We start from the raw sequence: 16,812 nt of genomic DNA, 5'->3' as shown, positions 1-16,812 counted from the left end.
TAGGTCATTCTGCACCTTCTAGCTGGAGGATTTAATGGTAGTTAATGTTAGAGATAATAACGATAATGACCAAAGAGGTTTTTGAATGTACATTCAGCAAAGTCTGTCTGCTGTAACTGGTGGACCTGAAGAGACTTTTGGGACCAATTCTCATCCCAGAGCACCCAGTGGAAAGACCAAAGTTGAAAGTGGCCAGAATTTGGCTGGGGAAGCTGTGTTGGATGAAGAGCACAGCTAAATTATTTAATGGTTTATGTGTTGGCTCTGGATCAGAGATTGCTGCTGAACAGAGCAACTGGAGGACAAACAAAGTGGTGGTGGTGGCAATCATCTGTAACAACTTAATTTTGCCTTCCATAGGTAGTTACTTCAGCATTTCGTTATACCACCCTGAATTGTTCAGTTATTACTCCACATTGCATGATTCCAGGTATTCTCTGTAGTAAAATTTGGGTATCCAGTGCTGTGTCTCTGAGTAGGCACATTTAGGAAGGTGACTGTTTCAATAGTGTTTTCTCCTGTGGCTTTAAACAGAACAGATGTTGTACATTATTATGTTTAAGGTACAGCAGTACTGGGGTCAAGCAGTTATGGCGTCATTAGGTCGACCTCCAACACTTAACTTTTCTTTAAGCCTCTCAATTTCCATGATCTTAGCGTGAGATTTACATATTCTTTAGAGAACGAAAACAAAAGGAGGAAATTAAGAATACAGGCTAAGAAGAAAGAGGTCATTTCATGAGCAGCAGAGCTGGCAAAGCCCATGAGTTGGTACCTTGAGACCCAAGTCTCAACCTGGTGCTCCTCACTCCTCCTTGCATCTCCTATCCCATCCTCTTTCCCATCTGTCCCTGGTGCCTCCTGGCTGCTCCGAGGACAAGGAGTAACACCCGTACTGAGCAGTGCAGCACTATGGATGTCCTGCTTGGCTGGCAAACAGATCAAAGAGGGGAGGCCTGGTGAACTTCTCTCTGTGGCAGCCTCTCATTTCTACAAAGCCATTGATTTTTGCAGTAAGATTGTCAGAGATCAGCTATCAATCCTTCTGTCATGTTGGTTGAGAGAGCCCACAAGCTCAAAAGCACCAGCTTGGACAGGCAGAAGGATAGAGCATAAATCAAACTGCTTCTGGAAATCAGGCTAAAAATTTGACCTAAGTGGAGAGCACAGTGCAAAAGGGTTGTGGGAGGGGGTTTTTTTTTGTTGTTGTTGATTTTTTTTTTCTTTAATTGTTTTACTGTAGTAAATAATAATTAGGAAAAATCAAGACTTCTAAAACACAGGGACAACTTCACTCTAAGCATAGTTTTCTCATGTTATCCATTTTACTTATGCTAGCGTGAACGTGACCCTTTGTGTTTGGCCCTAAATCAGTCTTAGTGACCTCGTAATTAAAACATATAGGTATGTGAATTTCTTCATTTGTAGAAGTAGCTCCTAGGGGACAATTATAACTGTTCACATATTGAAATATTTTACAGACTGGTCTGGCACTAAAATGTGTTGAGGATCGTGTGTATATTTTATGAATGCAACGCTGTAGAGCAAGGAAGTCTTGCAGCAAGTAAAAGAAAATGCATTTTCTTACCCAACTGTTGCAGCTCTGATGTTGCTGAATGCAATGTTTTGGGATCAGAGCTTTTAGTTTTGCACAAGAAATGGAATATACAATCATGAGGTTTGGGTTGTTGCTTGGCAGTGGGTTATTGCTTCTTGGAAAAGTGGCCGGGCTTCTAGGCTGGTGGGGTTGGGTGGGTGCTGAAAGCTCTCATGCAGGTGACATCAACAGACAAAAGAGAACTTGAAAACTCTAAATTTCCTTCCTTGCCAACCAGTACTTAACAGATGCCAAAAGTTAAGGTTCTGAGGGCTTTAACTGTTAATCATTGATCCCAAGCTTTTTTGCACCCTCCATTTCTGAGTTGAAAGCCTGAGAGTTTAAAAATCAAACAAACAAAAAATCAATTACTAGTTATCTTTTGTTGAATTTGGTGCTAAAATCAAAATCCACCATGCCCTGTTTTATGTTCATATGATGATGTTTTTATTTTAATCTCTAGCATGATCTGTGTTTCTAGACCTGCTGCAATGGAATTCAAAAGGGCTCATTCTAAGATCAAACAAACCACGGGCGCGTAGCAAAAGCATGCTCTGAATAGAGATTTGTTTTTCAGCTCCCTTCAAAAGACAAATGTTGGTATTATTTCACCAACTGAAAAGTTTTACGTGGCAGAATAATTACTACATTCAGCTGCGTGAAGAGTTGTTAGATTTGGAGTCCATGCAAGTCAGCGGAAACTGGAATTATTGGGGAGCTGTGTAGTATTCTTAAATTACAGAAAATAAAGTTTTTTACTTTGTGATCAAACTAATGATTTAGAAATTTAACTTTTTAGGCTTCATACTTATTTAAATCTTAGCCATTGTGGTTTTTTCCTGAAAACACTGGTTTTTTTCATCTTGATTCTAGCCTACTGCACCCCCTATTATCAAGCAGTTTCTGATGCCTGTAATCACAGCAGTTAGCGTGAAAGACTTTCCACGAAGAAATAATATCCCAAGTATTACACAAAAAATGAATTATTCTATTATACAGATGTAATGTGAAAAGTCTATATTAAATTTGGCATGACTGGTGCTCCACTGAGTTTAGTTCCACTGTACAAATCGTTCACTGTCAAATTTGGCTTGGTGAACATCCTATTTCTGTGTTTTGGAAACAAAATTGGTCCAATATAGATGTGTGTTGGAGTCACTACTTTGATGTCTTGACAAAAGCATGTGTACCCATAGCACACATCATTTTCTGAAGCCACCACTGTATTAAGAGTATTAAAAGGAAAAGAGAAAATCAATAAAGCAAATACCATTGTTAAGCAAAAGCACGGTGAAAAATCCCTGCAGCAGGATATATATCGAGTCATAAAATGCCTGTGGAACAGACAGTGCACAGGTTTTCTCTTGTCCCCTCTATAGTTTCTTGTCTTAAAGTTATGCTCTTACAAAAGCAGAGTAATGTAAGAAATATTGAATTGCTGAGCCCAAACTACTTCTAGCTCCTATTATGCATAAACAGCTTTAGGCAAATGTGCACATCCTATAATTGCTACCAGCTCTGAGTAACACTGGTGGAATTTTTATTTACAAAACCCATTTGTACCATCAAATTCTGTGCGTGTTATGACCCTTACATGAATACACATAATAGCACTAAAATAACTCTTCATAAATATGCTTTTTGGCTGCAGAACTGCTTTTCCTTTGTTTGATTATGCTTAGTATTTGTCATGTTTACAGTCACTTCTCAGAATTTTCTGGCTCTATCAAACATTCTTGTACTTTCAGAAACAGACATGGTTACTAAAATGTGGATGTCTTAATCATATGCTGTGAGGGGGACTCAGAGTGGTAGAAGATCTCTTCCCACAGCTCTTTCCATATGACATGATTCTGCTAGTTGCATCTTTATTTTGAGAATATTTTAGATGCTCAGTGGTCAATAAGCCAAATAACATTACAATAGGTACTAATGAATCTTAGTGCAAGGATCTGAAGCAGGAACAGTATTCGGAATGTCTTAAAATTAGAGATAAGTAGAACGTGAAAAATTTCGATGTTGATGTTGCTTGGACTCACCTCCTTTCTTTGTTTCTTTCTCCTGTTTATTTTCTTTTCTGTACAAACTTCTGGCACATGTAATTGTTCATATTTGAATGTTTTATTCAAGTTTGTCTAACCCAAGAGTCAGTGTTTCATAGTTCTTACATGCAAGAGCAAGCCTCCAGTGATCACCTTGCTCTTCTTTTTTCTCCTCTCCTGCCTCCTGTGCCATGCCAAGTGACAGAATTTCAGAGCCCGACAGAATTTCAGAGCCCATCAGAATTTCATCTCCATTTGGTTGCCATCAATCTGCCTTTTCCTGCATGGTCTCAAACATCACCTCCAGGACAAAGCCCTTCCAAGTGATTCCTCTGTGGATGTTGCTTCCAGAGCTGTGGAAAGCCCATAGGAGGGCCTTGTTTAAAAAAATCCCAAAGAACTTTTTGATCTCAGCAGCTTTCCAAAAGAATAAGGTGGCCACAAACAAGAATTTTGACAAGAAAACAACGGTGTCATCTCCCTTGTGCTTGCACCTTACCTTGGTGTGAGGATAGAGCTCTTCAGACAGGAATTACGTTTGCTAGGATTACCTAGACGGGAGTTCCCTCCTCCAAGGAGAGTTTGGGTTTTTTAGCTGCTCATGCACAATCTCTCACTGCTTTGCAAAATCCTCTTAGGAAAATGTGTCCAAATGATACAAAAGTGTCGGTCTCCCAGAATCCTGAAGAAATGTATGGACAATATTGCATTGCTTTTAGCATTGCAAAGAGATGGGCAGAAGGCAGTCCTACCAGTCATAAAAGAGGGGGAAACCATGGAGCTTCAAGACTTCAATTGCTTAGCCTTATCAGCCTTGGGAAGCTTGATGGCTGATGGCTTGCCTCCTTGTCTCCAGTTCTTCCTCTCACTGCCAAAAGGATAGGAATCTGTGACATTTATGGCATCTTTTCTATTTCTACAATGAAACTACCAAAGGAAGTTGGAACTAGATGATCTTTAAGGTCCCTTCCAACCCTAACCATTCTATGAAAATTATAAAAGAGAATGATTTGGCTATTAATCACTGTTACCTGTCATGATCCACCCCAATTCACCATGCCTTACAGATATCCTTTCTCTAATGCTCTGTCTTTGAGGTCTCCATTCCCCTCCTACCACATCTTATAAAAATCTCAGAAAATCTCCAGGAGAGAGCTCCAGTGACAGACCAGAAATCAAATCTATGTCAGTTAAATCTTCCTGTGTACTCCCATTTGAGCCCTTGGCTTGAGTTACGTCCACACAGCTGGGCTTTGGCAGGTTTGGTGAGTTAGTCACTGCTTCTAGGGACTGAGATTTGTTAGTATAAGCTTATGCTGCCTAAAGGAACCTAGGAATGTATTCCTCCCCGTACCACAGATTTATTTAATTTTTTTTTTTTAAGGAAAAAAAGATGCCTAAAGGAACCTAGGAATGTATTCCTCCCTGTACCACAGATTTATTTAATTTTTTTTTAAGGAAAAAAATTGAAAACTTGGAGGAGGGCAAAAGGAGAAAGTGAAGAATCTGCTTAGTTTTGTCTCTGTGTGTGTGAGATGGATATGCTGGGGGTGATTCCCCACTTTATTTTATTAAGTGAAGATAAAGAATAATAACAATGCATAATGAAAACACAATATTTTTTCTCTTATACATGGCTTTCAAGATATAATTCCTGTGCTTCTTCTAGCCCCCTGATGAGCACCTTGCTTCTAATGGCACGGATAATGAGAGATTTACGACTTCTGGCTTTTTGATAGCAGACCAGAACTCATTTGTCCGTTCCGTGGCAGATCCTGCAATCATCTCTGCAGGCAGCCAGCTACAGCTTCAAGGTGTGCAAGTGGGGAAAGATAATTCCGTTAACAAATCTCATGATGCTTCTTGTAATAGAAGAAAATCCATCCTGACATCTTAAAAAAAAATATTTTTTCTATTTTGTTTACATAATGAAACCTGTTCAGACTGAAAGGATTTCAGGCTGTTTTGCTTAGTCTGATTTGAAAATCCCCCCAACAAAGCTGCCTTAAAATACCATTAACTTTGTGCAACTGTGTTCAAGTACTTTCTTTTGTGGCAAAGTACTTGTTTGTATTGGTTTGGAGGTTTTTTTTTTCATTACAAGAAAGTAAAGAGTAAAGAGTTGGCAGCTGCTTTCCCCCTTCTTTAAATCTATATTGTTGTTTGACCCCCTGTTGTAAGTAGGTGTGTGTTAGTTCTTCTAAGTTCAGCAAAGATGCTTTAACAGGACTGATCTACTCTCCCTCTGTCATCCCCTCTCATACTGTAAGTACAGTGTGGTTTCTAGCTGTGTTCAAGCTATCAGGATGATATCATGTGCTCCTTAATTATCATGGTGAGAACTGCTGGCTAATCTTACTTGAAGGTTGGTGAATGTCAAATCCTGCAGAGATAAAAATCGAGTGTATTTTTATGAGATCATAAGAGAGTAAGATGTGGGTACGGGGCTGCCTTCGTGCCCTGCCTGTGCCTCATCTTCACCGGGATGCTGCCTTTGGATCATCGTCAGTGCAACACCTTGAATTTGACATCATTTCTGAAGGCTCAGGATAATGTCCTTGAAGGATGGCAAGACTGTGCCCATGCTAAGTCTTTCTGGAGATGGATCACTCTCTCCACCAACAAGTAAACACAATGTTTGCCAGTAGATTCCCTATAAATCAATTTAATGCCAGCAGGGACTTTGCTATAAGACAGCATTTTCAGCATTCATCTGTCTCTACTTTTAGCACCGGGCACGTGAACTTTAGCTTCATTGTTTGGTTTTATTTTAGATGACAATACTCTTCTCTGCAATTTTATGATATTCTTTCTTTATGATACACGAAGACCAGAAAATGTGGATTTGGTTCTGGTGTTCATTTTGACTTGCCTTTCATCTTAGATGTATCTGTAATGTCCGGATGGTTTTTCTGGATGACTCACTTCAGATCTGAAGCAGTGAATTATGATCTCTCCCAGCCCTTGCTGAGAGGGAGCATGGTGAATCTTTAATGATGACACTCTTTTCCTCAAGGCTTCCTAAGGTATTTGAATTAAATAAGTCACAGGAAAATTTAAACAAATCTAATGTTTTAATCAGAATAAAGTATAAAATGGAAAATTTCTCCAAGTTGATTTTAATGATATGGTTTATCTGCGGATAACTTACAGGAGGAATAATGTATGGAAGGAGAAAAAGGCTTAAAAAAAAAGGCTTTAAGTGACGTCAAAGACATTGTATCAGCTGAGTGGTTGCCCTGGTGCCTGAACCTGCAGCAAGGCATTGGTGTCCTTTAGCTCCCAAGTGGGGAATTTGAGCATTTTTGGGTGATCAAGAGTGATGACCTGAGGGCTGTAGGGTACTGACTGCCAGGGACCTGGGAGAGAGCTCAACTACCCTGGCAGCTTTCTTGGATGGTGATCTAAGGATCAACAAAAAAGATCAACAAAAAATATATTTTTTTTGTAAAGTGGATAATTTTTCCCCTTTTTACACTGGTGTCTTTGTTCTGTGATGCTGTTTTATGGTGTTTTGAGGGAAGTGCTGTAGGTTCCTGGAGCTTGCAGAGGAGTTCATTTTGAGGTGATGCTGGTGGCTCAGAGAGGATGGCAGACTTGATCATTGTGGAGAAACCAGGGCTTGGAGCAGAGCAGAGGAGATCAGAAGTGCTGACACGCATTTGAAATTTGTCAGCATATGAATAGTAAATAAATGAATCACACAGAATCACAGAATGTTGGGGATTGGAAGGGACCTCAAAAGATCATCCAGTCCAATCCCCCTGCCAGAGCAGGAACCTAAATGAGATCACACAGGAAGGCGTCCAGGTGGGTTTTGAATGTCTCCAGAGAAGGAGACTCCACAACCTCCCTGGGCAGCCTGTCCCAGGGCTCCGTCACCCTCACTGTAAAGAAGTTCCTTCTGAAATTCAAGCAGAACCAACTTTAAGGACAAAAAATGGAGATGAGGCTGGGACCAGTGGTATAAAGTCATTCCAGCTCTGCCCAGTGTCACTGTGGGTGTCATCAAACAATCCCCTCCCAGCATGGCAGTCTGTATGTGTCTAACAAAAACCTGAAAAACTGGCAAAATAGCATTATCCAGGGACTGTTTTCATGTGTTTCTCAAGTTTTGTACAAAACCTCAGCTGGCTACCAACTAGGCTGTCCTGGACATGCCAAATATTTGCAGTATTTTTCACCAGCACCCTCACCTTTGCAATCTATCTGTGTTTTAGCAAGCTGATTTACAAGTACATCTTTTCTGAATCATTATCTGAGCCGTCTGCCAGTTGGCCCGAGGCAGACAACCAGGCACTCGAGACTGGGAGAATCGGTTCCAGCTGCACTCTGTAATTAGGAAAACCCTGGTCTGTAGCCGGATGTCCAGATGCCTTGCCAAGGAGCATATCATTTGGTTCAACAAACAGTGTTTGTGAGGGGAAAAAATAAAAAGAGTGAAGATGTAATAGGACAAAGTTCATATGCCAGCAACTTCTCCTCTTTTCCTCAAAGCATCTCCCGTTTGTAAGCTGGAGAGGTGGGTCACGGTGGGAAGGGAAGGTCTGGGGAGGTTAAACAAACCCTCGGGATTTCAGCTTAGAAATAAGTTTCTCATACTCCCCACAGAGATGGAAAGTACTTGAAATGCCATTTCTTTCATGCTTTCACACCAGGGGAAAAACTGAACTTTGCATTTCATTGTGTAACGAGAGTTTCAGTGCAGTTATGTTTTGTCAGCAATGAGAAGTCATATGAAAACTCTGTATGTGACACATTTCACCTAAACCCTTGTGCTCCCTGAAGTGTCTTCATTTCAAACACAGATTTGAGCTCTTTTTAATGGTTTGGGGTTTTTTGTTTGTTTGGGGTTTGTTTTTTTTTCTGTTGACATGAATTAAGAAATACGAAGCTTCCAAGAATAGATTTAATAATATCATGAAAAATACCAGAGCTTTTGCCACCAATGCCATTTAATCTATTTCAGCAACTAGATTAAATGACTTGCCAAAAGTTTGAGTGTTCTCCAACAATAGGATTCCCATAGTAATACAAGAATGTCATTGCACAGGTTATGGTAAAAAAATGCAATGCAAAACTCTTCTCAGGGTGATTTAGCAAATAAAATAAATATTTCCTCCTCTTCTTCTTGCCCCTATGTTTCCTGCCCAAGAAACAGCTACTTTTTTAAGTCAAACAAGCAAGAATTAACTAATATGTTCCAAGGGATCTGTGTGAAATTGGAAGTTCCTACCTACAGATAATTACTAAGCACAGGAGGTTACTTTGATAAGAATAACTTACGTATTATGTGTAATCTACTGTGTGGACTTTGACAACTTGTTCTTGTTTGACCCTGTAGTACTCAGTCTTTCTCTTGTGCTGAAAATACATTGGAATGAAATTCATGGAAGGCCATCTGGCAAAACATTTGTGTCTGGATCTGATTTATCTCTGGCCAGCCTTCTGGATTTCCCTGTGCACTGGTTGACATTCATAAGTTGATGTTCTCCTGTTGTAGCTTTCCAGCTTGAACTGAGACAACTGTAGTTTCCTTACTTTAAAGCATCTGAGGAAAATATTGGTAATTCTGTGGTTTTTTTATCAAACCTTTGGATTTTTTGAGGTCTTTGCTTTAATTCAATCCAAGAAATTCTTCTTTATCCTTCTCTACAAGTTATTCCCTATTTAGTTGTTTTAAAAAGTAAGTAATACAGCATACGTAGCAGCTCCACATCGTGAAGGTATTCTCATGTAACTCAGCAGAGTACTGATACAATGAATATACCCTTTCCATAAGGCTCTCTCAGCAATTACCCCTACCCCACTGCCTGTGGATATGGGTGGATTTTGTCCTTCCCTGAAAGTGCGGCACCTCTTTCTCGCTGTGCCCCACAACAGGGTGAGGAGCAGGCTCTGAGGGCATCTCACCCAGCTTTTGTGCCAGCAGTTACCACGACCCAGTGCTATATCAGGTTAATTGCATTTTCACTGATTGCAATTGTGCATTATTTCTTTGCCAAAAAAAATGTGTAGAGGACCCTCTGCTCCGGCTGTTTTTTGGATTCTCCTTTTTTTCCATACTGTGGCTAATGAGTCCAGCTGTTTTCTCTGTTGCTCAGGACTTTCTGTTGCTCAATGACAAAAGCAAACCTCTTTTTTCTTTTTTTTTTTTCTTTTTTTTTTTTTTTTAATGCCAACTGTGAAGATACACAGTGGTATTGGCATTTTGGAGCTGCACCAGTAAAGTATTTAAGCATAATTGAGTATACTTTAATTCTCCCCCTGTACTCTTCTCTTGTAATGCCCCACCTGGAGTACTGCGTCCGGTTCTGGAGCCCCCAACACAAGAAAGACATGGACCTGTTAGAACAAGTCCAGAGAAGGGCCACGAGGATGATGCGAGGGCTGGAGCAGCTCTGCTGTGAGGACAGGCTGAAAGAGTTGGGGCTGTTCAGCCTGGAGAAGAGAAGGCTCCAGGGAGACCTTCTAGTGGCCTCCCAGTACCTGAAGGGGCTCCAGGAAGGCTGGGGAGGGACTTTGGCCAAGGGCAGGGAGTGACAGAACAAGGGGTGATGGCTTGAAAGTGGCAGAGGGGAGATGGAGATGAGATGTGAGGAAGAAATTCTTTGCTGTGAGGGTGGTGAGACAGTGTCCCAGGTTGCCCAGAGAAGCTGTGGCTGCTCCTCTGTGGAAGTGTTGAAGGCCAGGTTGGATGAGGCTTGGGAGGAACTGGATGTCTTTAAGGTCCTTTCCAACCCAAAATATTCTATGATTCTATGTCTAAAGTAGAAGGTTCATCAAACACCCTGTCAGTGTTTTGTGGTTGCTGCTCTGTCGTGGGACTCAAGATGTCTTGTCAGGGGATAGACCTGATACCTTCCTGCTTTTCTTAGCTGCACCCAAGGAGATGAAGCCGTGTAGCCTACCGTGGTAGATATGAGTTAATGAACACTTCTTAAAGTGGAGCTGATTCATATTCCTTTGTTACTATAATGGTACACGTAAACTGAAATTCTGCCTAGTAAAAAATTATCAACTTCTGTGGCAGGCTACCTAAGTGAAGGAAAAATAATAGAAAAGGTCTTCCCAGTGGTATGACTTGTTGCTATAAAAGCAACAGCCAATAATGTCAAGAGGTTTCAGTCCAAATAGAGAATTTTTGAAAATTAAGTTTGGATGCTTATTACAAAATAGAAAGTAATGTAATTTCTGGCAAAACTACTGACAGCAAACATAATGCATCTTTGCAATAGCCCCGAATCCATGTTATATGGAAATTGGCACTGTGTAAAAAGCTGCAGATGAGCTAGTGCTCACAGAAAACAAAAGATGATCACAAAAGCAGAGACTGATGAACTGATATAATAGTTATCACTAAACTAGAAAAGTCATGATGTAACAGAATTTGTGATTATGATTTAAAATTTATTTCTTTAATTTTAATTTCTTTAATTATGATTAAAAATTTAATTTACTTAATTCTCTGTATTTCTTTAATTGTGAAGGTGACTTAGTTCAAATGAAATGAAAACTCATAGCATCCCACTGATTAATGTGGATTAATTCTTCTGCTCCCAGGTTCTGTAGACTACCCAAAAGTGACATTTGTTAAAATCCACATTTCCCATCTTCCCCCATTCCTCCACACTCATGCCTGAAGCCATGAATCATAGAATCATAGAATGGTTTGGGTTGGAAGGGACCTTAAAGCTCATCCAGATCCAACCCCCCTGCCATCAGCAGGGACACCTTCCACTAGACCAGGTTGCTCAAAGCCTCATCCAGCCTGGCCTTCAACACTTCCAGGGAGGAGCAGCCACAACTTCCTTGGGCAACCTGTTCCAGTGTCTCACCACCCTCACAGTGAAGAATTTCTTCCTAATATCTAATCTAAACCTCCCCTCTTTCAGCTTAAAGCCATTTCCCCTTGTTTTGTCATTAACTGCCCTTATGAAAAGTCCTTCCCCAGCTTTCTTGTAGCCCCTTCAGGTACTGGGAGGCTGCTTTAAGATCTCCCCGGAGCGAAAATCAAAAGCAGAGATATTCAAGCTTTGGATCAGCCCTGAACACAGAGTGAGACTGTCCACAAACACATCTTTGCAACAGGATCCCAGAGGTGTTTCAAGTGCCTCTCCTGGGAAGAGGGAGAAATAGGATCCTTCCGATAACCAGACCCCAGGGCAATCAGATCATTTACAGCAGCTCTTCCCCTCTTGCTTACTGTCCATTTAAAACCACATTTTCTAACTCACCTCCTCCAGGACATTGAAAATAATTTTATTTTCTCTGCTTTTCTTTTTTTTTCTTCAGGAGTAGCACAAAAGCAATGGGGCACTAATGGTCAGAGGACATGCACAGGCCTTCAGCGGGAGAGTGCTGCGGAGAGAAAATCAAGCTCTACCAAGGTAAAATAAATAAATTATCTTTAGATAGCAGTCAGCAGATGCACTCAGGTTTAAAAAACAATCGCTGATTGCTGAGCAGTGTATTTGGATTTGGTTTTGTTTAGCTAGGCTTAGCTTAGGCAGCAGAAAAGCCAAATAAAATGATGGCTAAATGCTGTGATTCTGTGTGCTGTTGGTGAGGGAGGAAAAAAACTGCATGTTCTCTAGGGGAAAAAAATTGTTAAAAACACCTCAGGAGACTAAACCAAATAGTATCCCAAATATCAGTACACTTTGTCTCAGATGTTCTCATGCTAAAGCCTGAGGTTTTCAGTTCACCACAATTACTTTGTGTAAGTGCATATTTTTTTTTCCCAAGATGCAGTGAAGCTTGAAAGCTCTCAATGAGCATGGGATCAGATGGTCAAACCTTAAAGATCCATTTCTTTACCAAAGATTGGGAGGAGGGAATAATACATATACTCAAGCAGAAAAAGGAAAAGCAAATAATTTAAAATATTGGTGCATGAGTTTGAAGCTAATCAGGAGCATTTTGAACATGTCTTTGGACTCTTGCAGGATGTCTCCATCTGTGCAGCCCTTAACAAAAGAAATAAATGTCAAATTAACTATTGGAGCATGAAAGCTGCATCCAAAATAAAGTTCTTCTTTGGTGTCTGGTAGAAATCTCAAGTTTTGAAAGGCATGCCAAAGGTCTTAAACCTGTAAGTGGAAGTAAATGCAGTGAAGAAAATATGAGGCAAAGGTGGTTACAAAGCATGGAAGAGACAAAGAAGGAAGAAAATGCTTTTCCCTGGGACTGTGAAATTATTGAATTGTCAAAACCACAGGCAGCTGGTTTAAACAGTTGATAAAATTTACTTGGCATTTCAACTCATTAATAAACTCTTGATCTACCTCTACCTGTCTGGGTTCCCAAATCAGCTTTCCCAAGAGCCACAAAGGAGCCCATTTTTGTGTTGTTTTCATGCATGGAAGACAGGAGTACAGGAATGGTTTCCCCCATGGGCTTCAGTGCAAGGTCTCATCTCTGGCACCCAAGCCCTGAGAAGGTTGACCATGGCACCCAAGAGGTCACAGATCTGTCACTGATGTAGTCTTCCTTGAGGAACAAGAATATTGTTTTGTGAAATACTTGTCAAGTACTGGCATGGATTATCAGATGATAGACACCCAGATACGACTGAGATGAATTCATAACAAGCAGGAGCAGTACAGCTAGCAAATGGCACCTAAACCCTGAATGAACTTGGATGAACTTTGATTCTGGAGCTAATCCTCAATTTTTGCATGCCTATTCAATGGGGTTTTGTTTTTTCTATTAGAATTGGGAGATCTAAGAACACAGGGCAGGAGCAATCGAAACAACCAGTTTACAGCAGCAATGAGATTAGGCCAGATGCTTTATTGCATATGACTTATGTGACCAACTGTGTGCATAATAATAGCAGGAGATTTTAAACTCAGGTTTACTCTTTGTTGGATAGCTTTAACATAAAAGCATCTGCTTTGTCATATCGAGTGATGTACAGTCTATCAAGATAGATGTTTACTGCCATGGTTGGAAAAATGAATCTAGGCCACTGTCAATCAGTTTTGGACATATGTGGTTTTACATCATTGATAGGTGCCACCAGGTAATGATAAGCAAGAGGGAATTAATGAGTCAAAATAGTACCCAGAATCCTTATAGGAATTTATCTCACATTTGTCAGAGGGATCATGGAGAAGTTTTTCCATAGTTCTAACTGGTGAGGTTGTAGAGCAGCCATGACCCTGGTGCCCGCATGTCCACTGCAGCATGTGATGGCATGAACCTTCAGGCTAAATGATCCATAATAAATTTAAATATATTATAAATTCCAGCAGACCATGAGGAAAGAGCTGTTTAAAGTCTGAAACCAGCAACAGCCTTTGACATGTCCATTTTTGAACAAACATAACAGCTACAAATCAAACTGTGACAATGAGCTATTGAAAATAATAATAATATATAATAATAATATAGAATTCAATAATAATATTGAAAATAATAATATAGAATACACATTTTTAATTTTAATATTTTTTTGCACCAGAGTGATAAGGTTTTCATTTAAGTCTCCCAAACAATTCAGAGCTGATTTAAATAGTGTGTTTTAAAATGGCATAAAATTATGAATAAAAGTTAAGAAATCTCAAACAAAACTATGTCGTGATAGATGGTAGATGAGAAACAGTTACACATATTATGATAGATTATGTTGATAATTTGAATCTTTTCATTTGCAGGAATCTCTGTCATCACCAAATACAAAATTGGTTTCATCAATGGTCACTTCACAGATGATTGATGAGAACAAATCAAAAGAAAATTGGCCCTCTTTGCCTACGTGGTCCATGATCCCTCAGCCCAGTGCTTATCACACCAAGCAATCTTTGGCTAACCATGGTTCGGTCAACATTAACAGAGCATTTATGGTCCTTCCCAGCAAAATAGAAATCCAAGCATCTTTAGATGACACCACATCTCCATCGGACTCTCCCATCACAGAGGAAAAACAGCATCAAAGACAGCAGAAAGGGTTTGCCTCCATAACTATTACAGCCAGGCGTGTTGCTGTGGGCTCCAGCGACCCAACCTGTGGAGCTGGGGCTCCTCAAGAACCCAACGCTTTGTTCCCTACCTCGGGCAAAGTCCTTGCTGCTCTCCATCACTGGCCTCTGCCAGGCCACACAAACCAAAATGCCTCTCCATTAAAGATTTCTGAATCTTGCTCACAATTAGGTGAAGAGCCACGAAAGCAGTTTTTTAACCCTGGAAACAAGGAGTACGGCGTGCGTCTTCAAAGCAGTGATGGGAGAGAGAAAGTACCACCTTCATTCCTCTCGTGTGTCCACCTTCAGGTTTCTCAACAGTGTCCAAATACCATTTACTATTTAGACAGGTGGCTCAATGTGTGCATTGGCCAACCTCAAGTTAAATGCCAAAAAATCCATAGGTCAACGTTGTCCTTCAATATAAATTGCAGTTCATCTAGATTAACAGCAGATGGAGTAGATGGCATAGCTAATGGAGAGCCCGTAGCGGAGATATTTCGAACAAAGCTCCTAGGAGAAAACAAGACTCCACTCAGATCAAACTTGAGTGCAGACTTAACAGAAAATGATGTAATTAAGGAGAAAACAAATGAAGGCTTTTTGGGTCGTAAATACCCTTGGCAAAGTGTCTTTGTCTCTGAACTTCCAGCATTTGTGGATATACCCAGAGGACTGAATAACGTAGTAACAACAAAGCAAGATGGCAATAAGCAGTCTGGTAGCTATCACACTCTATTTTCTTTCCAACTTCCTAATTCAAGTGATGAGACAGGTAAGTAATTTCCATAAACCTCAGTCTGGCGGAGCAGAGGTTCTGGCTGGAACAGACCTACCACAATGATTTTCTGTAAGCAGATAATAGTAATCCTTGCTTCTGCAAGGGTAGGATGAGTCAGAGCACAACCCAAATGCTTTCAGTTCCAGGACTACCATGAATATATTTGCCATGCTAGTGATGCAGAGAAAACTCTGTGTTTTCTGCATTAAACCTCTATTTTTAACCATTTATAACTGATTTTTTTTGTCTCCCAGCAACATGCAAACACTTAGCTCTTGAAAATAATTAGGTCTTTCTTTGTATAAGGGCTGAATTTCAAGGTGTGAGATTAAGAAGGAGATGACTGCGCTGAGCTTGGTTTTGTGCTCCTTGTGATTAAAAATGATCATTTTCAGCTTTTATTTAGAAGGCTGTAGAAATAAGTCCAGGCCTTTCTAACTAATGGCTCCAGACAAATGGTTTACAAATCTTTTAACACATTTGTTTCAAAGATCTCCAAGCATTTTGCAAACGTGAAATTTTCTTGGCAACATTGCTCTAGGGGAAGGGAAAGTTACTGTGGGGATTGCTTCATGCCCAGAGTGGTGGAGCTTCTGCTGCACTGGGCTGTAGCAGCTATTTTACAGTGCACTTGAATAACCACAGCTGAGTTTATTGACTCTCCAGGAAGGGAATGTGGATGAGAAGAATGTCAATGAGTGAGTCTGGTTTTTAGCAAAAGCACTAAGGTTAAAACTCACCCCCCATGTATCCTGCAACCTTGGGCTATGTTTAATTGCAATTACCCTGTTCCTACGTGGCTCTTTTGATCTAACGGTCAATAAACATAAGCTACTCCCTAAGATTCATTTGTACCTTCATCTTCTCAGGGTGAAAATGGAAAAAAAAAGAGATAGATGAGAAGCTGCATGCTGTGTCATGGTCTGGACAAGGTACAGAACTTGGGCTGCACTGTCCCTTTGCACCTTGCAGTTACTGCTGTGCTCACCTTCTTATGCCCAAAACCAGTGGGATTGCTTTGCAGTCATCAAGGCACAAAGAGTGAGAAGGCACTGCTTTATTCAGTGTTTATTATTGGTGTTATTTCCATATTTAAGAAAATTATCAGCAGAGGCAGAATTTTCCCCGCAGAAACCAGCAGTATCAGTAATTCCAGAGTCTGACCCTTAAATGAAAGCCGCATGGGTCTGCAGGGTGAAGCACCCCTCAGGCTGGCTGCTGAAGAAAACTGGAGATCGAATATTTCTTTATGTTTATAAAGTTTATAAGTGTAATCCAGGTTGTCTATTGTTGAAGGAGAGATGGTACAGTAGGGAGTGGGAAGGGGAAGATGCCAACCAGTGTTAAAGAGAGGAAGAAATGTTATGGTGTGAGGGTTGGGAAGGACCTTCCACTGGCTGACACCAGCAAATTAAGAGTTTCAGC

General features: G+C 40.4%; 1 protein-coding gene across 1 annotated transcript in view; it reads left to right on the top strand.

Moving 5' to 3' along the window:
• LOC104528539 ((E2-independent) E3 ubiquitin-conjugating enzyme FATS) overlaps positions 1–15,381 on the top strand; it is a gene marked incomplete at its 3' end in the record, with an annotated part of 40,211 nt that extends 24,830 nt beyond the window's left edge. Inside the window, exons 2-3 of the mRNA XM_010172577.1 lie at positions 11,935–12,029; positions 14,301–15,381. Coding sequence (XP_010170879.1) covers positions 11,935–12,029; positions 14,301–15,381 — 1,176 coding nt within the window. The remainder of the gene's footprint in view (positions 1–11,934; positions 12,030–14,300) is intronic.
• Positions 15,382–16,812: the final 1,431 nt, after the last annotated feature.

The sequence above is a fragment of the Antrostomus carolinensis genome, unplaced genomic scaffold (assembly GCF_000700745.2).
Source record: "Antrostomus carolinensis isolate BGI_N321 unplaced genomic scaffold, ASM70074v2 scaffold8357, whole genome shotgun sequence".
Taxonomy (NCBI): domain Eukaryota; kingdom Metazoa; phylum Chordata; class Aves; order Caprimulgiformes; family Caprimulgidae; genus Antrostomus; species Antrostomus carolinensis.
Note: the sequence above shows the minus strand (reverse complement) of the source record. Positions and strands in the feature narration are given on the sequence as shown.